The following is a 25531-nucleotide window of genomic DNA, read 5'->3' on the forward strand; positions in this document are numbered from 1 at the left end:
GATATTTTCTGGATTGTCCTTTTCCCTGTTTCTGACCGTTATCCACCTCCCCCCTTTTGTCTCTTCCTTCTGAAATCAAGAAACGTTTCCGGTGTGATTCTCTTGAAGCCGCAAAATTCCGTCAAATTGATCGAAGCCCACTTCTTCTGTGCGAAATCCATGGAAATCGGAGTAAATAATTAAGAAAACAAAGTGATGTTTTTCAACGATTTTATTTCACGGAGACTAACAAGTCTGCTACAGCCATGGCTGAGAGACGACCAAGGACTAGAACTCAAACTGGGCCTCCTCCGATCAAAGGGAACTCTAAACGGCATCAGTTTCAACACTTCCGCGCTTAACGAATTGCTAGACGACCCATCCAGATTTTGCTTTAAGGAAGTAACCGTGGAGCGCATGCACCTGCAATTCTCCCCGTTTTCCTCCGCCGCCTTCACTCTCGTGATTCACGGCCTCCGCATCGTTCTCTCCCTTGGGTGAGCTTTTGGCGTGTCGTCTTAAGATCATATAAACCCCAAATTAGAACTCCATATTTAGCCGATTCAAGTGCCATGTCTTATAATTAGATCACATGTTCCAGAGTGCTTCGTAGCCTCCTGCACCCATGCGGGCTTGCTTTGTGCTAGTTTTATCTAATCCAACGAACACTGCAACACAGGTTTCACCATTTATGCAACATTATCGCAGTGAAAGTGTGGTGCTCGATGGTTCTTATGCCAACTATATATATGGCTCTTATAACAATTGATGAACATTAGTAGTCATACTTTCAGTATGGTGTTGAAGTCCAATGTCTTACAATTAGGATATCAGATGAGCATTTTTTGGATTTAAACTGTTAAACATGGTGTTTAAGTCCAATATCCTACAATTAAATTATCACACAAGCATTTTTTGAATAATGGGTTTTTGACTTTTCTCCTTTCTTTGGTTTGAAAAGAGAAGAGGAGGATGAGGGAGGAGTAAAGTGGAGACGGAAGCCAAGAGATACCATGGTAGACGAAAGGAACAAGGTTCTTGAAGAGATTGATCCTGAGGTATTCTAATTATACCTTGGTTCTTCTTGATTTTACTCTTTGCATTATTATTAGAAAATGTGAGTTTTGTAAAATTTTGGTCTAGTTAATACGTGTTCACTTCGTGCTTTTGTGCTGTTCTACGATTTCCCACCAGCCTGGTTATCTCTGACATTTCGAAGTAATCATAACTGGTGAGTGATCGTTTCCTGTCATGGCTCTAGTTGATCAGATAATCGAATACCATTAACACTGCATATGCTTATCCGTAGTTTCCGATTATACTTGTACTAGAATTTGGGCATTAGGAATTGGAGTGTCGTCATTTTGTTTCCTCTAATTCATGCTCTGAACAGAATTTTATAACCACTGAGTGGAAATCAAATTTTTAATATCAGTTGCATATAGGTAGGCAGGAGGGACAAGGAAGGAAAGGAAAGCAAGAAAATAATATAAAAGTCATTATTATGCACCTCTCCTGGATCTTATTGGGGAATAAAAGACCTAGTATAGAAAGAGAAGAAAGTGACAAAGTACTAAATTTGCTCCTCCTCCTTAGGCTCCATATTATCCAACAGAAGGTATACAAATGCTTCTATGCTGGCTTCTAACTTTCTTCTTTAACTCCCGAGTAAAAGAAGTGTTATGGAAAACAGTTCAGAGTTTCTATAAATGCTTCTAGCACAGCAATATGACCATGCATGACAATTGTAGGCCAAAACCTCAGGTTATTAATCATGATAAATGACATGCCAGCGAAATATGCTTTTCTACTTTATAAGATTGAATCTCGTGGGTTTGTCTCTATCATATATTTTGTAATGATCTTAAAATGAATTTTCCCAAGAACCCAATGAGATGAAAATTTAAATTATCCACCAAAAGAAACAAATGGTTAGCAGAACAACACAATTCCATGAATCTTTCTTTGTTTATTTGTTTATTATGCTTCAGGATTTATTTCATCTGTGCACCTAAAGTTATGGGTTGTCTTTGTTGTTTCAGGGTTGTGCTTTGCATGCTGCTATTGAAAAGATTTCGGAAATTAGCACCAGAACATGGAGAATGTCCTTACTGAATACTTGTATTAAACATTGTCACTTGCAGTTGTATGACGTTGATGTGCTTCTGCAAGCTTCTTGTTTGTATGATCAAGTCTCATGCTCATTGTATATGAAAAAGTTTGGAGCTGGACCACGCATTACAGGCCACACATGCTTTATAAGAGGGCTCATGAGTTCATTTTTTGTGCCTTTTCAAGATAGTTCGTTTGATGTTGATATTAACAGTTTTGAGATTAGGTTGAACACTGAAAATCACATGAGCTGTATTTTACCTGGGACCAATCTGTTAGCTGTAGTTGATTTCAATCATCTTCAGTCCATAAGCTTGTGGTTTCATGTCCCCGCCTTAAAGTTTTTATTTTCTCCAGCAGATCTCTCTGTTATAGTATTATTATATGGACTCTTGTCCAAAGAGTACAAATGTGCTAGACCTGGAAGGCAACTGTGGAATATAGCAGCAAGCAAAGTTAGTCCACCTTCTAATTTGTCATTGAGTAAGGTAGTTAGAATTGTGTGTCTATGGTTGCGTTACATAAAGACCTACAAGAGTATACTTCTACGAGTTGGCTATCCTGCAGATGAACTAATGAAAAGATCAGCTACCTTGTCGTTTTGGGATTCAGCGTACTCAATATCTGTCAAGTCTCAGTGGAAGTTGATCAGTCAGATCGAGAATGATCTGCCTCATGAGGCAATTGCAGTGGCACGGAGAATAGCTCGTTACAGAGTGGCATCAAGTAGTCCTGGAAGAAATGGCAATCCTGATGAGTTGCTGGGCGCTAGGCCTTTTTCAAAGTTGCAGCAGATACTTGTGCTCATTTTGAGCATGATAGGCAGATTGTTAGTTTCATTTATGAGGATCTTGTTGTTACACAAAGTTCTGGTTATTTTTCCAGAGAGTAGCCTGCGTTTTGGATCTGTTTCTGAAAATTCTGTTCTACAACGAAGTATCATTCTGAAAGTACAAGAAATTTCAGTGTCTGTTTCTCCAGATAAGTTACTACAGCCTTCTCTCAGTGGGAAGTCAGTTTCGGACACAAAAATTTCGCACCAAGACTTACTCTCTTTCCATTTTTTCGTTGATGCTTTCTTCTTAAGATGCATGGTAAATCTTTCTGAAAAGTATTTAATATTTGCACCGGGGAACTTGAAGGTTCTTTCTTTTTCTGCGGTGGAAGCTTATGGAAGTAGTTACTCAGAAGAACATTGGAAGAAGGAAGTCAATAAAAGGCAGATTGTTGTATGGAGTGACCCTGCACAACTTATGTACTTTCCTGAAGCTACTCATGATAATGTTACTGAAGATGTCTGTAGAACTTCAGCCCCGCATTTAGATCGCCTTTTAGGAAAATTGTGGTTGAACTGGAAAAATTCTTGTTTGGAACCTGATGATAAAAATATACTAAATGTGCAGGCTCCATGGATTCTTTGTGAGATATGGAGCTATTTGACAGATCATGACCTCAGTGGTTCTAATTCCCGGTTTGGTTGTAGTTTGGTTGTTGGTAAACTCAATGTCAACCTGGAATATAATTCTTTTGCATCGACTATTGTACTCCTCAGACAAATAAAGTGTGCTCTGAGCCCGAGGAGGAGGAACAATGATGTTTTGCATGCTCCGGCAATGTCAATTCAGGATCCACTAGGGAGGTATTGGAGTAGTAAGTTCGCATCATATTTTAACAAAATTGAAATGGATGTTATCAGAATGTTTCCTGAGAAGCGTGTTCAAGTTGGGGTGTTCATTGCTGGTCCTCACATTCTAATATCTTTGTTAAGCGATCAGTTCCATTCTGGAACTACAGTTGCGCATCATCTTGTTACGGGGGTCTCATTTGAAATCTGCAACATTGAATTTCTGGTATCATCTGATTTGGAAGATAATGTTGGATTATCAAGTGAAAGCACTTCAAACTGTGATAGTGGATCGCAGTGCCTTGGACTTAAAGAACCTCAAATTGACATCCCTAAATTAGGTAATGGAGCTTACAGCTGTCAATGGCAGATTTCACACAACTTATACCTCAAACTTAACGGTTTGAAGGCTTGCTATGATGAAACCACTAAGAATAAAAAAGACCAGATTGTCGTATTAAGGCCGGCAACTGCACAACTTATGTATGCAAGGTATTGTCTATTCTTCGCCTTTGTATCCACTCTGCTTCCAATTTGACTGCGAGCAGCTGGCGATGATACTGTGTTTATTTCTGGCTTAGTGTCCATGAGATCACATCTTAAGTTCCGTGGTTATGCGTGGTTCGACCAAAAATACTCATTATACAGTTAAACCTTTGTTCTCTTGTTGGAGTATGTTATACTTTAATTTTCTATTCTAAATAAAATCGGCACAGAAGTACTTTCAGAAAGCAGAACTATGATGCTTTTTTTCCAGTGAGCAGGTAAAATTTGAGTCTACACATCCGTTGGTTTTTGTTACAAATTTACTTCTGTAATCAAGCTTACTTCATTAAAGCATTGGTAAGGTGAGAAGTCTTACTTTTGATGACAAAGTAATAGGACATAATTTGAAGTCAAAGACATGTTTCATCCTCTTCTGAAGTATAATTTAGGGCATCTCACGATGCAGCTTAAAGATGATTTGCCATGATGCTGTAAATTTTCAGATTATGTACATATGAGGATCCAAAAAATGCACAGTCATCAACTCTTATGCAAATGTTTTGATTTTGGAATATTTGTCTGATATATGACAGGAAGGATCATTATTCATTTGGTTCATCAGGTGTTGTTGTCTCGGCAGCTTTCCACTTCGTGGCTACTGGATTTTCCTGTTTAATGTTTCTGGATGAGTTGTATGTTCTGACAAAGGTGATCTGTCTTTTTTTTGTTGGCTGCATGACATAGAGGAAATTTTTGTTGTTTATTCTGTTATAAGCACAATCATGCTTCTTCTTTTATTTGTGTTCTCTATTTTCTGGTTGCCTATTGCGTATTTATCACTCTATGCTCAATATTTTCTCCCAATATCGTGAGTGGCTGTGCTAGAAACCTGAAATGCCTGAAAAAATTATATCTTTACCTTGTTTCTTGACATTTACATTCCGCCTCCCTAAATCTTCTTTTGCTGATTGAGGCATCTGATGGCATATTTCCAAAACATTTTTGGTGATCATATTAGACAGAGTTATTTTTACCCCTTTCATTGGAACTTAGAAGAAGCGAGACTTTTAATGAGACTATACCTTGCAAAGCTGGATTAATGACTTAATGGGTAACTTTGCAGTTTGAACTGATGTCATTTTATAGCAAGACTAAATATTGGTTGGCCACATGTCAGATGAGCAGTTTTGGAAATGTGTTTGTTTCCCTTTTCTTAATGAAAGGCAAAGGTAAAACATTTTGCAGATAATTACTGCTGCATGTTCCATACTTCTTTGTCAACGTCCAAAAAATTGGTACCATATTAATTCCTTAGAAAGATGGTCAGAATAGTTAATAAAAGTTACACAAATGACTACACTTCAGGCCTTTTTGGTGCATACATCAGCCTTTCAATGGAAGATCTTCCATAGGCAAGTACAATCCACCTGGAATAGCCTTTTCCCTTATACTGAGGCACCCTTGTCGACTGAAGCTAGAACTTTTTTCTCATTCTTATAAAGTTCATAGTATCAAATAACTAAAAGGAAAGAAAATTCATCTACCTTGGCCGTTGCATCCCTGTGTGTGCCTGAAACTGCATAAGATATTTGGGATGTTATGATTGATATATCGTATCATTGCAATAGATCATCTAATATATGTACTCTAACTGCTTATATATTAGCATATTATACTCTTTCATAAAATATGTTATGATGCATTGTAGTGCGACATTAGACCCATAGATAATTGCATATAATATAATAATTTGGGTAAGAATTATATGGTTTTTAAGTATATGATAAATAGTTCAAAGTATTGTGATAGATACCAAATTATAAGAATAGATGTATATGCATTGTATGATGCTACTGTATTACTAGATCATATTATGCTGATTATTGTATGTGATATGCGTTGTACTATTACACCATATACTGAATCGTGTTATACTGAGAAATATACAATTAGTACGTATTCACATGATATGTATATATACTAAATAGTAATAATTCCTATGATAAAATAATTACAATTTTATAATAAAATATGATAGTAAATCTACAAAGTTTGCTTCTTTTTTAAACATTTATCATATTCATTAGTATGTCATTAATGTATCTATTGTACTTTTGAAATTGATGTGTCTGCATTTGCGCGGCTCAAAAATCATACCCTTGATGTCATATTGTGTTTTTAATATGGGCAGTATGGAAATGAACATGTCATCTGAAATCTTAATTATTTAGCATTGAATATTTAGACAGCCTGATTTTATTGCACTTGGAAGAAAGCAAATTTGGGATTTTCTTCTTTACTCACCTTAACTATCTTCTCTATCCAGATAATTTTTGGAGTACTTTATGAGTCACTTGCCTTCACTAGGGATGGAGCAGGTGGTGATCCATGCTATGAAGAAGCATCATGCGGAGAAACAGTTTATTATGAATCTGAGTGTGGGCAAACATTCTCTAGAAGCAAACAGGCATCATCTGTTACAAACTCTCAAGTTTTTGCCAACAGCACCTGTGAGCTTAAGTCGTTTGACATGGTTCTGCATAATTCCAGGAGAAGTTGTAATTCAGAGAACTATATGCACAGAATATCTATTGACAGGGAAGCTGGAGAGAAGTTGGGTATGGATGACAATTCTAGCTCCGGTATTTACATCTCTATTCAGCAGGCAAAAGTGGAAGTTTTGTTGAAAGGATGGGATGTGGATGTTGTCATTGACACGACTGGTGTTCAATGTATCATTTTCAGATATTTGATCGAGTTTGATGGAACTTCTGATAGATCCGAGCTAAAAAATTTATTACATTTTCTAAATTTCTTTACAGAAGCTTCAGTTTATCATAGCAAAATGTGTTTCTCCTTTAGAAACCTTGAGAAAGCCTTATCTTCAGTGGGCTTGCAAAGTACAGTTGATGAATCTAGTTCTCATGGTATAGTGCCTCAAATGTGGGGTGATGCTCCATTTATTGTGAATACTGAAACACTAAGGGATCATTGGTTATTCATGAACTTTGTTATTTCTGGAATTTATATTGCTGGATGCCAAGTAAAAGATATGTTGGTCAATGAATTTGAAGACCTTAAGGCATCTTTCTCTGTCGGGGGTTACTTCCAGGCAATCTCTTGTGAATGCAAGGTGTTATGCCTCTCTCTCTCTCTCTCTCTCTATATATATATATATATATATATATATTGCAAGGTGTTATGCCTCTCTCTCTCTCTCTCTCTCTATATATATATATATATATATATATATATCCATATAAGACTCTGTGCTACAAAATTTAGCTTTTCAATTCCACTCTTCATATATTTGAAATGGTGCTGGTAAGCCAGTTATCTGTCTGTGTGGTCAATTGTCAAACTTTTAATTAATAGACTGTTTTTCTTCTTCCTTCCAGGGTGGTTCCATGTTACTTGAAGCAACAGCTCTGACAATGTTGATTGAATGCTTTACTTTGTATTATCAACGTATCTCAGACCTTTGGCCTTCTGGTCTATCATCTGGTAGAGTTGCAGTCGTGCAAAGTGAAATAGCTCCTCTAGATGGTCACTCTGGTGTAAGTACCCAGCATGTTCAACTTGAAAAAGTAATGTGGGATCGTCTAGAAGCATCTTCTGTGAATCTTTTGCATCTATCGCTCATACTTGTGGAGAGAGATGAATCTGGTATGCTGCGTTTTTGGTTGTTGAAAATTTTCTAGTGTAGTAGTGAAATATGACAACAAGGTTAACACAATGCAGGCCGATTTCAGGAACTTCTATTTGAGATTGACTTTCATTTCAGCCTCGAATTGTTAGCTGCAGTGAGAAAAATTTCGTTCAGCATTTCCAAGTTTTCCATGCTTTCGAAAATCATGTACAGAGATCTGGGACATAAAGCCAAGTTTATGCGAAGTCCTTTATCTATCTTGCCAGATGATTCATTATCCAACTTTATGAGCAAGGACTCTTTACCCTCTCTCCATCATACACATTCTGTTGACTCAAACCTTGCTGGTGCTAGTGGCACAAGTACCTTGGTCTCTCAGAGAGGTTCTCAAGTTGGTACCTCCATGAGTAATCCAGAACATAGGATCTTTTACATAAGCTCTCAAAGGTATATACAGAAAGATTTGCGATGTTTCGTAGCAGTCGAAAGGCATGTGACAAGAGAGTTGACAAACCCTGCATGCTCAAATAGCATTTGGGTTGGTAGTGGCTCTATATCAGGGTTTGATATGACCATCTCTCTTTCAGACATAAAGGTAAGCAGTGTCAGGTTTTCTTCATAAAAAAGTATCTGTACTATACTCGAGGAGCATCTTGACATTTTGCATTGCCTTGACCTACAGTAATACATAAATTAAAAAAGAAAAGTACAAGTTTTACAGGTGATGTCCTTTACATTTATAACTTTAGCTGAAAAACAATAATTTGTATAAGAAATGTGACTATGGTTGTCGTGAAAGACCAGAAAACTGTAAAAAGTAGCATATTGAACAGTATCATTTGCCTATTATAAAGCATATTGGAAGCTCATGGAAAAACTTGTTTAATGATGAACGGCATTATAAGATTTGCTTTGTGGGTTGGTGCTCTAGTTTCATTAAGTTCTCACTGGTTGCTTTTTTTTTTAATTGTTTGAATTCTTAGAAACTTTTGCTGACATTATTCTATTTTTTTCTTTTAATTTTGTGCAGATGGTACTTTCTGCCCTGGAATCTTTCTCTAAGGTTTCAAGCAGAAAGGGACCTTCTGAAGTGGAATCCAGGCCCTGGTCTTATAATCAAGAACCTGGAGGAAGCATGGAAGAAATGGTTACTGATGGTACAGTTTTCTTTTTTTTTTTTTTCTTTTTTTTTCTTCTCTGTTTTTGGGCCCCGCCCCCTACCCACCCAGCACTAGAACAGCTCTCTTTTGGAATTTAAGCTTCGTTATTTGCAACTTGTCCAGGAACAATTGTTGCTATCCAAGATGTCGACCAACATATGTATATTGCAGTTGGAGGTACAGAAAGTAGATATGATATAGCTGGAGCAATCCATTATTCACTAGTGGGAGAGCGGGCTCTTTTCAGAGTAAGATGCTTCAACATCAATCTTTCTGATTGTTCAGACCTTTTTCTATCATGAGGTGCTCGTAAGACTATACTTTAATGTTAAATTTGATAGAATAAGGACAGGCTGTGAGGATTTGTGTGAGGCTAGATGACTTACACTTATACTTCCAACTGTTTACTTTATCTTGTTCTTCATAAATGAATTGATTCTCGGGGACAATCAAACAAGTAAATTAGTTTTGTGAGGAAACTGTGACCTTTTGCATGAGATTTAGCTTAATAACTGGCATGAGATTTACATGACACATCTGTGAGTGTTGCTGATGATAAATTGGCATGTTGTTCTGCATCTTCATATTAACTGAGATGAGGTTTGAGTGAAGTGCCACTGTCCACCCCCCTCCTGGGTACAACAATATCTCTTATCTGTTAACCTAACTTGATTTTTTGGATAATTCTATCTATAATTAGTAAATGGATTTTCCAGTTTGGTCAACAACTTCCATGGAATATTTGTTCAGGTAAAGTATCATAAGCCAAGGAGATGGAAGCCACAAGTACAGTATTTTTCCCTGATTTCCTTGCATGCTAAAGATAAATATGGGGAATCACTGCGATTGAATTGCGACCCGAGATCAAGATTTGTTGACATTTCTTGTTCTAGTGATAGTGGGTCTGCACTTTGGAGAATGCTTCCTGTTAAACGTGATGCCTATGAAGATGCTATTGAGCTCCAATCTTCTGTTTCCTTAAATAGACGGGCGTTTCACCTTGTGAGTAAAAAGAATGATTGTGCAGTGGCTTTTATCGATGGCAGCCTTGAATTTGTAAGCAAGCCAGGAAATGTATTCAAGTGGAAAGTGTTTGACTACCCTGGTCCAGTGGGTGGTAATTTGTTGCCAAATAGTCATATAGTGGAGGGACCTTCCAACCCCAGCACCAGCTCAAGGGAACCTTGTGCTTCCCCGAGTACTGGAACTAATTCTCTAAGTGATTCAAATGTCACTGGCACGCGACAGTTGAGGATAAATGGAAACCTTCTGGGCATCACAATTACAGTCGACAAGGTTACCTTGACAATTGTTCATGAGCTTTCAGACACAGAGGAAAAGTTCCCACTTCTCCAGGGATCACTCTTACCCAATCAAACAATAATACAGATCTCAAATTCGAAAGTCAGGGTTATGAACACATTTGAAGTTGTACTGTCTTACTTTGATGCCCACAAAAACTCATGGTAATTGTTTTCATGCTTCTATGCTGCATGAGTTTTTAACCCCCGTCGTCTTCTTTTTAGCAGCAAGTATGTGTTTGCATTATATTTGATTAGATGTTTCCAATGATTTTGCTTTCATTTGTGATTGCAGGGAGGAATTCATTCGACCCGTAGCAATCTACAGTTTCTACTCTCAGAAGTTTCATATTCAGGGTGCTCAAAATTCTTCTCATGGGGTGCCTAGTCATTTCTATGCTAAAATTAAGGAGGTTTGTCCCACGGTGTTCAATTACTTGTTCCTGTAAGCATCACACCTAATTACTATGATAAGTTTGTTATGGTATTATCAGGTAACTGTACTACTGAGTGAGCTTTCACTGGATATACTTTTATTTGTGATCGGGAAGTTGGATCTGGCGGGTCCGTATGCTGTAAAAAGCTCTGCTGTTCTAGCCAATTGCTGCAAGGTTCTTAAACTAGTTAGTTTTATGGTGATTGGTTAGTCAAAGTGTCTTTTTCTTTGCAATTATAAAGAATATTCTATGCATATATTTAAATTGTGTCTCTTGTACCTGAGAATATTTCTTGTTAACTTGTCTGTCAGGCTTTTCTATTATAATTTTTTTTTGACTGTTGTGGCGGCATGTCATGTTTTTACTTTATTTTTGTTTTTTGTCTATTCTGTCTTGAGATGGAACCATTTAAGTCATTAAGTGTATCTGCAGGAACCATGAAAGTGAAGCGGCCTGCATGCATCTATATATCACTGCTTGCATATGTCATTCCCATGTTTCCTGTTAATGCTTTGATAATCCTCCATTTCCAGGCATCTAATTCTTCTCAGCTCACCTGGTGATTATGTTGATGCTGTGTCTCCTTTTAATTTTTGGAAGTTTTATCAACAGACTTCTGAGTGGTATTCTAGGCAGGATATCCTGGAGTTACTTTGTTGTCACTTTGTTCTTGTGTCTGTTGCTACTCTAGGCACAATTAAAATTTGATACTGGGTGTATATGATCAATGCAATAAGTTTAAAGGTTCTTTTAAACATGTTGAAGAGTTCTGATTTTTAGCTGGAAAGTTGACTTGCACATTTTATTCTTGCTAAGTTCGTGCTTGAACAGTTTGAAAAAAGCACAACTATCTTTTTATAGCCACCATATAGTGGAAGTTCTTATTACGTGTTAATATGATTTAATTTTGTAATCTGGGTTATGACTTCCTGTTGTACTCCAACACAATTGTGTTATCCCTCACAATATATGCATTTTATATTTGTGATCTTTGCTTTTGATTGAACCCTAACATAATTCATAAGTTGGTTTTTCTGAATGTTGGAAGATGTATATCTGATGTTTCAAAGTGGCAGGTAGAAAACCAGTCCGGCTTGAAACTTATTTGCCAGTTTTATGATAATCAAGATGCATCAATACCTGCAGCACAGTCAGCTACCATTTTTTTAAGGTAGACCTAGGGGATTTCATTAGTTTGCATCAATATCCTCTCCTGAGTTGTCATTATCTTCACTTATAACTTATAAGTGAAAATTGTATGCTTGATCTTATTTAACTTTACATGTGGAAAATGGATTAACAGAACTTTATTTGAGGAAAATGGGTCAGCAGTCTCGCTGTTTTTGGATTAGAAATATGTGTGAGGTATATGGGAAGGTTTAAGGCTACATTCCTTCTCCTATAAAAACTTTGACAACCCATAGTGGCAGAGGGTATCAGTGGTTGATTTGTAAGTCAGACTTATTAGATTGATTCCTTAATTGATGAACAGTTTCCCAGATTTTAGGGAAACAAAAAAGAAACTATTTATAAGAAGATATTCTTTGGCCGTGGGAATTAAAATGCAGACCACGATTAGAATTTGTGATTCTGTGATGGGGTTTGAATACTTCAACTTCAGTTTAAATTATAACGCTTAAGAAAATTGAAGAGTATTTCTGCCATTCGAAGTACTGCTTAAAGGAGCACATTTTTTAGGGTTACACAGATCTCATTAGAAAATAAAGACATCATTCAGTTTCTAGAGAACTTTATGTTCTTCACTGCAGTTATGAGTTGGATGGTTCCAGTTGTCTTTCAGAAAAAGCGTTGTCGTCATTGTACACTTGTCTGTCACTTCCATGGGTACTTTTCATGGTCAAAATGATGTGCACTCTTGTTCTGATTCACATGTTCTCAAGGCACCTGGCTTTGGCAAATCGACCACCAGAAGCATCTTTCTTTTCAGTAAAGCTCGTCCAGCAAGGTTTCCGTTCAACTTCTCCAATTCATCTTTCACTTTTGGAAACCCAACGATTTGCCTGGAGGACTCGGATTGTATCATCACAAGGTTTGGTGTCCTGCTTCTTGGTTGCAACTTTATATAATGGGCAGCTATTGATCCTTGTATTGCATAGGAAATTGTAAATGACAACTATTACTTAAAATTATTTGAAATATTGAGAGTTGGATCTATGGAAATTGAACACGAGCCTTTTACAAGCGGAAACATATTAAATTAGGAAAATTGTTACTGTGCTTTACTGTATCTGTAGCATTGGTAAATTTTAAATCATTAACTGGTAAAAATTACATGGTGAAATATGAGGTAGAACAATGTTCTAAGATGTTCTGTTCTTTAGTATATCTAACTTGAACGAGGCCATCCGATTATTGCTTACCTTTCCTTTTCTGAGATATGATCTTTGGTTGTCATGGTGTGTGAGCATTAACTTTGACATTTTCCTTTCTACTTGATCAGACTCCAAGTCTTTTCCTGGTCCTTTTATTGTTGTTGAAATTTCAAAGGGAATTGAGGTACAATTCATCTGTCAACTCCGACTTATTGAGATGAATATATTTTGCACATTTCATTTGAATTAATTTGGCTTTCTTTTTCCTCTGTGGTATTCATAGGATGGCTTGTCAATTGTTGTCTCTCCTTTACTAAAGATACACAATGAAACTGATTTCTCACTGGAGCTGCATTTTCAAAGGCCTCAGCATGAGCAAACTGAGTCTGCTTCACTGATATTGAAAGCTGGAGAGGTCATAGATGATGCTATAACAGCATTTAGTGCTATTGATTTGTCTGGTGGTTCGAGAAAGGCATTAACATCTCTGAGTGTTGGTATGTTTCGTCTCCAACTCTCCATTTATTTAGTACATAGATTAAGAAGTAACTGAAAGAAAATTAGTTGAACAGTTTGTTCTATAGCTTCAAAATCTAAATGCTAGATATGTAGCTGGAATTAATCTACCACACAAATGAGCATAAGCATTGGGCTATGGTGGATGAGAGAAGACATCTTTCTCTATGCTCTAAGTGCAGTTTGATTATGACTTACTTTCTTGATGATAATTCACTACTGGAATCATATTTCTGCTTGAAGGCATGTCATCTTTGAAGCATATAATTACTACCACTTCTCTTTACTCCCTGTCATGGTCTTTATAGCAATGATAACAAGAATCTTTCCCCTCCATTTAACTATTCTATGCCGTTACTGAAATAGATTATGGTTATTTGGTAGATCAATTTGAACTTATTTTTAATTTTTTTTTTATTTTCTAATCCCATTTTGTATCAGGACATTCTTTCATCCTAATTTTACTGAATATTAACGATAGCGTGTGCGTGTCTACCACTAGTATTAAGTATTTCTCTCAGAAATTCATGAAGTTAAAACTTGATCTGTAGGGAACTATATGTTCTCGTTTAGGCCCAACATTGCAGATGGTTCGAGAAGTTTGGGGTATTCATCAATAGAGTGGTCAGATGAGCTAAAAGGTGACAAGACTGTTTGTCTATCTGGGTTATTCAATAAACTAAGTTACCGGGTGCGAGAGGCATTTTCTGTCAATCCAACAAAATTTTCACTGAGCAGTGCAAGTTGTGCTGTCAAATCTGAAGAAGGTTCTGTCACTAACATATATTTCCTAATACAAACTGTTGGAAAGGCTATACCCATTTTAAATCCAGATAGCTCTGGATATGCCCCTGGAAACAGAAATTCACCTGTAGCAATGCAAGAGCAGAAGGAACTTTTTCTTCTTCCTACAATCCAGGTTTCAAATTTATTGTACACAGAAATACATGTCAGTTTGACTGACAGAGGTAACTGATGCAAAGAAGTGAATCAATTTTTTGTTTAGTTGAATATTGTAGGTAAATGTTCACCTTGTTGCAGATCCACACAGCACCATGGACAGTGACAATACGTGGAGTCAAGCAACTATTTCAAGTGGATCAGCTGTCAATTTTTATGCTAACCCTGCTACCATATATTTTGTGGTCACTTTAACCTCTATTGGCTCGAGCTGCAAACCAGTCAACAGTAGTGATTGGCTTAGAAAATTACAGAGGCAAAAAGGTGATATCTCTTCTTTGGACATTGAGTTGGATTTTGGTGGTGGCAAGTACTTTGCAATGCTGAGATTGTCTCGTGGGCAGAGAGGCACATTACAGGTACTTATCCTGTAACATTATCATTTACATATTTCAAACTGAAGCTCATAATTTTTTGTGCGTGCTTGTTTTCAGGCTGGGATTTTTACATCGTATGTATTGCAAAATGATACAGATACACCATTGTTTTGCTTTCCTGCCAACCAGAAGCCATTATCTAGGTACCACATGATCTGGGGCACAATTACTTAAAAATTGGTTATTGGTAAAATTTCGTCCTTAATATGAGAACATCTTTCCAGGGGTGACATCGAAAGCTTTGGTACAGGTATTCCTGTGGAGTTGGGATCATACTTGCCTCCTAACTCAACCACATCATGGTTCTTGAAGTAAATATCCTTATTCTCTCTGTTTGCTTACTCCATTCTTATTTAAGAGAGTGATTTGTATTTTCAGTGAAGGTGCAATATATGGTGGTGGAATAACATATATGTGGTTATTGACTTGTTCTTAGAAATAAGAGAAGTCAATGTTTGACCAACTTCTTTGAAATCACTGTTAGTTATTGAAACTAAGATGCAGAATTAATATCAACAATATAGAACTTTCCATTAAAAAGAAGACATGTTTATTAAATAAAGAATGGACTTTCAAGGGCCACCCAGATATGGTTGTTTCAAGGGCCACCTAGATATGGTCAATAGTTTCATATGGTAAGGGTTCCTTTATGTCTGGAGGGAGTGTGTTCTTGCGCCCTAAATTCAGTAGAATATGCGATTGTTAAAATCACAATCTTTTTGTTACATTAACAGAGAGATTTTGTATGGAATCGCAATCAGTTTTGGTTGAATTAAAATTCAATATATGTTTCAACCCTTTAAGTAATCCATGTACAAGCTTCTCAAACGTAGATGCACACATTAAAGTTTCTCTTAATGACGAAATAAATACTCCTTAACATAAATACATAGATGATAAAACTCCGAAAATTAGTACTTTTTTGTTTTTCTTTTTCCTCCAGTTGGGTCAGGAGTGGAGTGGTGGTGGCGGAGTTCTTCCTACCTACAGAATAAATAGAACTATGAGAAACAGAAAAATCAGTTCTGAACGGTCTGTATAAACTATATCCAGTTGAAAAAGACAATGCCAAGATTTTTGCTGTTCAAAACACCAGGGAGTAAGGTGTAAAAAGTAGAGAAGGGAAAAGAGATTGTGTGTTTTTGAGGAAAAAAAACCATATCCTATATATAGAGATGGGACAAGCACCCTACCAAAGATAACTGTCCTGTTAGATATATACAAATCATCTCATATCTTCTAATGTGTATCTTTTTAACACTTCCCCCCAAGCTATCAATCATGCCCAGCTTGTTACACAAGTTATTGAATTGTTTTGTCTCTAAAGCTTTAGTGAAAAGATGTGCTCTCTGCTGTGAAGATGTAAATGGAATACAAACTTTTTTACTCATGACCGCTTTACATACAAAGTGACAATGAACTTCAATATGTTCTGTTCTCTCATGAAACATGGAGTACAAACTTTTTTACTCATGACCGCCATCTTCCATATGTTTTGTTCTTTATGAAACATTGGAGCTTAATTGTCACAGTACATAGGCACAAGGTTCAGGATCAGTTTGTGTGAAACCCAATTTTCCCATTAGATTTTTCAACCATGATATCTCACTAGCGGGGTGTGCCATGGCCCTGTATTCAGCTTGTGACTAGATTGAGAAAGTGTAGTTTGTTTCTTATTGCTCCAAGTCACTATATTCCCCCCAACATAGGTTCACTTATTGCTCCAAGTCACTAAATTGCCCCCCAACATAGGTGCAGTACCCAGAAGTAGACTTTCTATCATTCTTGGCACCAGCATAGTACATTGGTCCAGAACAATTTAAGCCTACATCATTCAGTATCAAAATGGGATGTTTTACTATAACTTGTCATTGTTATTCTGGTAGCAAACAAATTCTCATGTAGTTTATTATAGTTTTCCAACTTTTTTTCCTTGAAAGTTGACATATCACATGAAATATGTACCGATGTGTATGTAACACTTCAAGTACTAGCTTAACACAGTTCCCATTGAGGTAACAATGAATATATCATTTGTTTAAGCAAAATAAACTTTAGTATGGAACATCTTACTTTAATAATTAAAAAGTGGAGATGAAGTCAATCTATAATGAGCTCACTGTATACTGTATAATTTTGATGGAGCTTCTATATGATATACCTTTTTCCAACACTAGATGCCACAAATTGTGTTTCAAGTTGTTGGAGGAGAAAGCACTGGAGGCACAGTTGGACTTGGATGTGTTATCAGGCCTTGCAGAGATTGACCTCGAAGGTGAAAAGTTATTTGGATCAAAAGATATTATGAGATTGGGGGTGTCCTTAAGGCCATCACCTGCCAAAGAGGTCTCATCTCAGATAGTATCTTTAAGCCCGCGATATGTCATATGCAATGAATCAGAAGATGTGATTGCTATCCGGCAATGTTATCTGGAGGTCTGCTCTAACTTTGACAAACTTGTCTTAGATGATTGTGTTATTTTCAAATCCTAAGTTGTGGTCTGATATTTTCTACTACTTCTGTTAAAAGGACATGGAAGAGGTGATTGCTATCAACAGCAAACAGAGGATAGCTTTAAGGGTAATGACAGTAATGAGAAACAATAAAGAAACCAATATTGTCGAAAATCTTCTTAGAAAACATACAAAATCTCAGAATGATTCATCATTTTTCATTCAATTCCGACCAAATGAGACCGGCCTTGGTTGGTCAGGGCCAATATGTGTGGCTTCATTGGGGCGCTTTTTCCTGAAATTCCGGAAATCCTTGGACTTTCCTGAAAGTCAATCAGATAACATATCATACAAGGATAATTTGGGTGAATTTGCAGCTGTTCATGTGGTAGAAGAAGGGTCTACAATTGTTTTGCACTTCCACAGGCCACCAATTACAAAGCTTCCTTATAGAATAGAGAACTGTTTACATGACGCTCCGATCACTTATTATCAAAAGGTTGACATATAGTTCTCTGATTTTATCATGTACAATCTAGTCCGTATAATTTTCTTCCTTACATATATGTTTATAAATTGCTTAAGTATCATAATTACTTCAGGGTTCATCATGGCTGGAGAGTTTGGGAGCTGGAGTTAGTGTTAACTATGTCTGGGATGACCTGACTCTTCCACATAAGCTAGTTGTCCAGCTTGATGGTAGTTTTCGTCTCTCAACATTTTCACTCTTTAGTTAAATTTGATTATGACTTGTCACGTTATTGAGTGAACTTTTATGCTTTACAATTAAACTTCCATACATGTAAGTATTCCTCTCATGAGTGATGAACATGTTCGATAATAGGCTTGTCCATGCTTCAGATGCTTCTCCATTGAAACCCAATGAGAATGCAGTGAAATATTGAGGTCAGGCTTGACTGACCTAATATTTTTAAATTCTTTCTTTATTTATACTAGTTGGAGTAACTTTGTCTGTACCTCTATTTTCCTTATTTTACATCTCTTCTAAAATGCAACAATGCAACAGTAGGACTATGTGAAGGAAATAAAAAAGGGAAATATATATCAATAGGCCATGACAATTGATATTTCCTTAGCTGGTACTTTTGTTAATTGACTCCAGGATGTCAAGAGCTAATTGTATATCTGTTTCCAGGTTTTCGTGTTGATGGAGAAAAGGAAATAGTTGATATTTGTTATAAAGCAGAAACTTCTATTTCCAAGTTCCAGTTAATGCAATTTAAATGATATAGGTCTGATTATTTGGCTCTCCTACGGCAGATGTGCATCTGTTGCGTGAAATCAACTTAGATAAGGTGCGGTCATGGAAACCATTTTATAGGAACAAGCAAACTAGAGGTCTGGGATTTCATCTACCACTGGATAAGAAGCCTGAAGATCAGAAACGTACTACTTACAGTCAATTGATTGGGTCAGAGACTGTAAAGGTGGGTTTTGAAGTATATGCAGATGGGGTCACAAGAGTTTTGAGGATTTGTGAGTTCTCTGGTGGTCATAAGGCGAATATGGTGTCGGGCTCCCGTAGAAAGATGCGGCTGAGAATCTCTTATTTCTCTGTCCACTTGCTAGAGCATGCTGAGCAGGTCAATATGATTTATCTTTCCAACATGCTGTATTTGACTATCTGCTTCTGTTTTCTTGATTCATTTTAAAAAAATGCACTTATCTATCTCACTGATGTATTATGCTCTTCTGCAGAGTTAGCTTTAATCAGTATTAATGGGTAACTGTGGTATTTATAGTTATGTGCATTTGTCATACATCACATGCGACATGAAATCTAATTGAATATGTTTGACATTTCCTTTATACTCCAGTTCATAGAATAACTTTATAATGTAATTTGATTCTGCCCCATCCCTAACACACACACCCCAGCAAAATTCCAATTCCACTCCCATCCCATGTAAAAGTAGGAAAAAGAACTTATTTTCACTTATGAAGCCATACTGTTTGCTCTCTTTTCTGTGTTTAATTTTCAGTTTCCTATTGGCTTCTGTAGTTTAATATGTTTGAGGTGATGGAAAGTGATTGACTTGCTATCAGTAACTGAGGTGAATACAGGAGCTACCACATCTATGCTTGATACAGGCTGTAATATAAAGTGAATATAGATGAAGAATGCTCTTAGCTGGAGAATAATAACTTCAATCTTTTGGCTTTTTGCTCATTTTCCCATGTTAAAAGGCCAACTTCCTTCATGCATACTTAAATTTACTTTCCGATATAAAGAATTAATATCCTAACAAAGATATTAAATAAAGTAAAATGTAACAGAAAGGTTGAAACCAACTCGACGATCTTCATAGAAAATTGCAAAAAGGTTCGACGAGCATGTTTACTGGAAATTTTAATTGGTCATGATCAACCATATATTTTGTGGAAAAGTGTATAGAGGCCCTAACTTCATGTGTATATGTACTTCAATTCTTTGTTTGTAGATATCAGTCAACACAATATCATTTTCACTCTAAATTTTGCATGAGGAGGCCAAACGAAGAATTGGCAGCTAAGGAAAGCTAAAACACAACATGTCATTGTTGCATTTCGAGAGCTTTTCATAAAGCCTAGAATTATGGAGAGGAAAAAGAGATTAAAGATGATTAATAGTCTTTTTTAAGGATAAAGATCATCACTAATTTCTTTATTCTCTCGTTAGAATTGTTACCACCTTTTTTGCTTCACATTCTTAAACACATTTTTCGTCAGCATTGATAAAACCTTCTGTTATGCAATATATTTAGCATTCATCAGTTCCCCCACCAGAGAATGTAAGTAGAGATTATTTTCTTTTGCCAGATTAGTCTTATTGCTGCCTGGATTAGCTATATGCTTTCACAATTTTCTTGTATGGTTTCACAAGTTTGCATTCATTTGAAAACTTTAAATTTGCTGAAGGAGGTAGATGTGCACGAGACATCCATCTATTCACCCCTAATTATTACAAGGTTTGAAAGGATCAACTGGGATGCTATGTTTACTGACGAGCATAAATATAACCAAATCAGAGTGCAGGTACGTGTGATTGCTGCTGTCATTTAATTGATCTATGTTTTGCTTTCTGGGGATTCGTGTTCATAAGTAGTGGAAAATGTTGATGTAATACATACTCAAGCTTTTATACCTTACTTATTAGTCCATCATGGCAAATAAATGCAGTCGCTGAGCGTGGATGAGAAGTGGACCGGTGCTCCTTTTGCAGCAATGCTTCGTAGGCACCAATCGGAAAAGTCTGATGCAAATGAATACATTCTTCATGTTGCAGTTGTTTTACTTCCAATGAGTTATTCTGTCAAACAAGTGAAATACCTCTCCATTGTTTTGCAGGTAACATAAATAAAATATAGATAGATTTTAGCTGGGTGTGTTTTAAAGTGAATGCTTCGAGAAACCTCATGGTTGTCAATGATATATTCGAGGAAATAGTGCTGTTCTTTATGTAAAGCTGTTTGTGAACTCTATCTTTGCAGCCTCTTGACTTGAACCTTGATGAGGAGACACTAATGAGAATTGTTCCCTTTTGGAGGAGGTCTCTCAGTGATTCATGTACTCCCCGTCAACAGTACTACTTTGATCATTTTGAGATCCACCCTATAAAGGTTTGAGAAACCTGCTTGGTTGCACTGTCAGAATCTAAACCATATTGTCTTACATCTTTCCATCTCCCTGATATCTGAGATAAGTGTCAACAATGGCACATAACTTATTTTGTGCTTTTTTATGATATTGAAGATTGTGGCAAGCTTCCTTCCTGGGGATTTGCATTACAGCTACAGTTCTACCCAAGAGACCCTGAGGTCTTTACTCCATAGTGTGATTAAGGTCTGCGAGAATTGCTTGTGGAATGTTCTGCTTCTTTTCTTTTCTCAAGTCCAAGAATATTGTTTTAATTATTGTTATAATCTCTGTATGACTTTTCTCTCTCTCCTAATAGATACCAGCCATTAAGAGAAAGACCGTTGAGCTGAATGGGGTCCTTGTAACACATGCTTTGATAACTTTGCGTGAATTAACTATCAAATGCGCACAGCACTATTCCTGGTATGGTGTTGCAGTTTGATCAGTGATTCTCTTTTTATGCTTCAACTTTTGATACCTTAGTATCCCTAAATTTTATGTGTAGGTATGCAATGAGAGCAATCTATATTGCCAAGGGAAGCCCATTACTTCCTCCAGCTTTTGCTTCTATATTTGATGATCTAGCTTCATCCTCGCTTGATGTCTTTTTTGATCCTTCAAGTGGCTTGCTCAATCTTCCTGGTGTGACCTTAGGTATCTCTTTCTCTCGTAATATGTGTGCAAAGGCAAGAATAGGATGCGTTCAAAATTATGCTTGACATTCTTTTGTAGCCTTACTGGTCATCTATAGAAATAACTAGGACACATTTTGCTGTAGGTGGCATTTCACTACTGAAATTACCTTTTTGGATGTTTTTTTCTCTCTCAATCATTAATTTGGATGTTTATTTGATTGCAGTAGAAAAATTCGCCTCATAAATTTAATCAGTTTTGCTCAATATCCAACTTGTTACTTGTTTTTTCTCCTGCTGCTGCTAGTGTGTAAAACATCACACTAAAAATTAACTTATTATTGATGGCAATTTTGTTGCATACCATGATTTTGTTCCACAGGCTAGCAAAAGTTTTGAACATTTTGAGAACTGTAATATGAATTTTAGGCTTGTATTTGGTTTATACCGTTACCATGTATGCTCAATATGAATTGCTTGAATCAATCTGTAAACCATATGAACGAGACATAACTAGTTAAGGGCTAAAGATCAAGTTTGTCATATGCTAATATTATGATGTATAGGCATGAATTTAGAACTGATCTTGGTAAAGTGAATGACTGAAATTAAATATTTCATCCAGGACGAATTCACAGAAACTCTGTAAGTTTTGAGCCTACACAAATATAAGAAGATTTAGTTCTTTTCAGACTGTGGACCATAATATAAGAAATACATTCCTCAACCTTTTGGTACAGGTGCGCACAGAGTTCCACTAAATAGACCAGAATAATACTTTAGAAAGTTAGTAACGAGAAAAGGGAACTACTAAATGACAAGTAGAGTAGAGATATAGTTATCTCGAGCAATAATAATGCAAGTATGTGCATAAGCATGTATGTGTATAAGCACCGGAGTGGAGAAGAGCAAAAGGTTTCACTCAGTGTTAAAACTAAAATAAGTAACAGGAATCTATTGGTAAGTTAAATTTCTAATTAAGTTTTATAGACAAAGTTTTTAACTTACTCATCAAAAGAATGATGCTATTCTTATAGAGCATTCTACACAAGTAATCTGTTTACAAGAGCATGCACTAACCATCCAAGCAGCAAAACATGTAAAATTTTCCCAGTTACACACACACGTACACATATATATATATATATATAAACTTATATTCATTTAGGAGTTCTCTTTACCCAGTCATGACATGTTCCATTCAGACAGCCTTTGTTTCTGTTTTGAGCAACTTTACTGTCCAATTCTCATGCTCTGAAGGTAAGATGACAGTACATTACACTCAGGGGACATATATCCGAGGCTTATAGAAGTTGAAAGAAAGAAAATTTACCTGAACATTTTATTTGCATGGATGGCCATTATATTTGGAGCACACTGGTGATGGGTGGAACTGTGGAGTGAATGATTTATTCTACTTATTTTTCTTATCTTGTAAATATGTTGTCTATTTTTGTAGGACTTTTAGATGCTTTTCAGTGTTCGTGGGAATTAACATGACTATGTAACTGCAGAATGTTTTCTGGAATACTATAGCAGGCTAGAATCTGACTTTATGTCCTTCTGAAGTATGGAATGGCTAAATTTACTTTATTTAACATGATTCTAGCCTGATTTAAAGGCCATTTCGTTAGTGGTGTTTTTTTTGTAGTACTCTTTTTCTTTTTAGTCTTCATTGGAACTGGTGTATGACTATGTAACTGCAGAGTATTTTTTATGTTTATAGCAGGAAAAGAACTTGATTGATGTCAGTCTCACGTGCTTATTTCAAAATGTTCAATGGCTTTATTGCAACTTGATTCTAGCCTAATGCATAAGTTTTGAACCAGGCACCCTCAAGCTTATCAGTAAATTCATTGATAACAAAGGCTTTTCAGGAACAAAGCGCTATTTCGGTGATCTGGGGAAAACAGTAGGTTCCTTCCTTTCGAATTCAAAGACTAGTTGAAGTTGTTTTGAGTTACTTAAAATTTTATTATATGTTCTATGTGCAGTTGAAAACAGCAGGGTCCAATGTGCTATTTGCTGCAGTTACTGAAATATCAGACTCTGTTCTTAAGGGAGCAGAAACAAGTGGTTTTAATGGAATGGTCAGATTCATGACATATTATTTTTTTTCAAATGTTAATTATGGATCTAATCAACTGTTGACTTTTTGTGGTATTTATTTTATTAGGTAAATGGTTTTCACCAAGGAATTCTAAAATTAGCTATGGAACCATCAGTTCTCAGTAGTGCTTTCTTGGAAGGCGGCCCAGATCGGAAAATTAAGCTTGACAGAAGTCCTGGGGTTGATGAGGTAGGTCGAGAGTAAATTTCTCCTTTCCTAGAAATGTATATTGGTGCTGATGATGCTCCTACCAACCTTGCCTATAGAGTTCAGTTTCTGACAATTCTTGAAGCTTATAGGCATCAAATAAGTAAATCAGTATCCTCCTCATTTGACATCATGTCCGCATAATCTCATAGGAGTAGATGTGTTTGGGGACAAGAGAAACTGGAAACTGATTCACAAACAGAAAGAGCATACACTAATCCTTTATTTCCTCTTTCCCAATACCAGTAGTATTATATCTGTCTTGATTTAATTTCTGAGTGCTGAAAGCTTCTGCACTGTATGAAGTCTCTTGATCCTTTATGTTGGATTATGCAGCTGTACATTGAGGGTTACCTGCAAGCAATGTTGGATACAATGTACAAGCAAGAATATCTTAGGGTGCGAGTCATTGAGAACCAGGTAAATTCTTATTGGTAATGTTATCTCATGCCGATATTTTATACATAAATTTCAATGAACATACTAGTATATTAAACAATATATCAGATAAAGACCTCTTTTGTCATGGCTTGGATAAGGTTCTATTTCCTCCTGGCATAATCTGAATCAGAGACAGATGCAACTGTCTTGCACTATCTGTATTTCTGATCTATAATTAATTTGACTGATCTCTATCTTTGAAATGTTCATTTTCCTATAGGTTATTCTCAAAAACCTGCCTCCCAGCAGTTCTCTTATCGATGAAATTATGGAACATGTAAAGGGCTTCCTTGAAAGCAAGTCATTGTTGAAGGGTGAATCCTCAACATCTCGTTCCCTCCGACGCATACGAGGAGAAAGGGTAAGTGTGATTTCTTTGGATCCGAGGAGATATGCTGGAATGTTTGACATTAGAACTCTGCTTGAACTACTTGTTAATTGAAATGCGCATTTCCCTTGGCAACCTATGTAACTGTGCCCTTTCTTGTGGGGGCACAATTTGGTGAATGGAATGTCACTGTGGTTCAAAGCTCACAATATATGGAACGTTCTAATGGCCTTAAGTGTGTTATTCTGTTCTTTCTACTAGTTTTTTTAACGTAAAGTGGACTATTGATAAATACTCTGTAATCCTACTTGGGCAGACAAACCTTGCGTGCAGCAACTCTTGAAACTCGTTACTTCCACCAGATATTCGCTGTGTTCAGTATGGTACTTATAACCCTCTTGATTCTCGTAACAGGAATGGAGAATTGGACCTACCATACTGACTTTATGCGAGCACCTGTTTGTAAGTTTTATGATTCGTCTGCTTCGGAAGCAATCTGGCAAGGTTATCAGTAGAATCAAGTGGAAGGATAAAGCAAAGGCTGACAAAGAGAAAGCTTCGACCAGTGGTGAGGAACAGAAGGTGAAGCTCATATGGAAATGGGGAATCGGCAAGTTTGTATTGTCAGGTATAGTTGCATATGTTGATGGACGGTTGTGTCGTAATATTCCTAATCCTTTAGCAAGAAGAATTGTTAGTGGGTTTTTGTTGAGTTTTCTGGACCAAAGTGATGATGAAACAAAGTAAAAGCAGCGATCAATCGATATTAGTATTTTCTTCTTTCAA

General features: G+C 36.5%; 1 protein-coding gene across 5 annotated transcripts; it reads left to right on the forward strand.

The window, feature by feature from the left end:
• On the forward strand, positions 1-25531 carry LOC105177708. Of its 5 annotated transcripts, none has more exons than XM_011100945.2 (37): positions 444-476; positions 941-1037; positions 1123-1210; positions 2022-4207; positions 4795-4909; positions 6528-7334; positions 7600-7867; positions 7943-8445; positions 8881-9007; positions 9134-9258; positions 9761-10476; positions 10607-10724; positions 10806-10922; positions 11825-11919; positions 12650-12798; positions 13210-13265; positions 13365-13578; positions 14149-14565; positions 14639-14916; positions 14992-15077; positions 15159-15245; positions 17112-17370; positions 17465-17887; positions 17991-18087; positions 18670-18992; positions 20308-20424; positions 20569-20736; positions 20880-21008; positions 21142-21231; positions 21344-21450; positions 21533-21681; positions 23489-23571; positions 23654-23749; positions 23836-23958; positions 24313-24396; positions 24638-24778; positions 25160-25531. In XM_011100945.2, the coding sequence occupies exons 4-37, from the start codon at positions 2082-2084 to the stop codon at positions 25490-25492; spliced, it is 9126 nt and encodes a 3041-aa protein (XP_011099247.1). In that variant the 5' UTR covers positions 444-476; positions 941-1037; positions 1123-1210; positions 2022-2081; the 3' UTR covers positions 25493-25531. The 5 variants fall into 5 exon arrangements, 4 of the variants coding, with proteins under 4 accessions (XP_020554605.1, XP_011099246.1, XP_011099247.1 ...); XM_020698945.1 differs by having other exon boundaries at positions 447-476; positions 1174-1210; XM_011100944.2 differs by lacking the exon at positions 1123-1210 and having other exon boundaries at positions 5-476.

This window comes from Sesamum indicum, linkage group LG15 (assembly GCF_000512975.1).
Source record: "Sesamum indicum cultivar Zhongzhi No. 13 linkage group LG15, S_indicum_v1.0, whole genome shotgun sequence".
Taxonomy (NCBI): Eukaryota; Viridiplantae; Streptophyta; class Magnoliopsida; order Lamiales; family Pedaliaceae; genus Sesamum; species Sesamum indicum.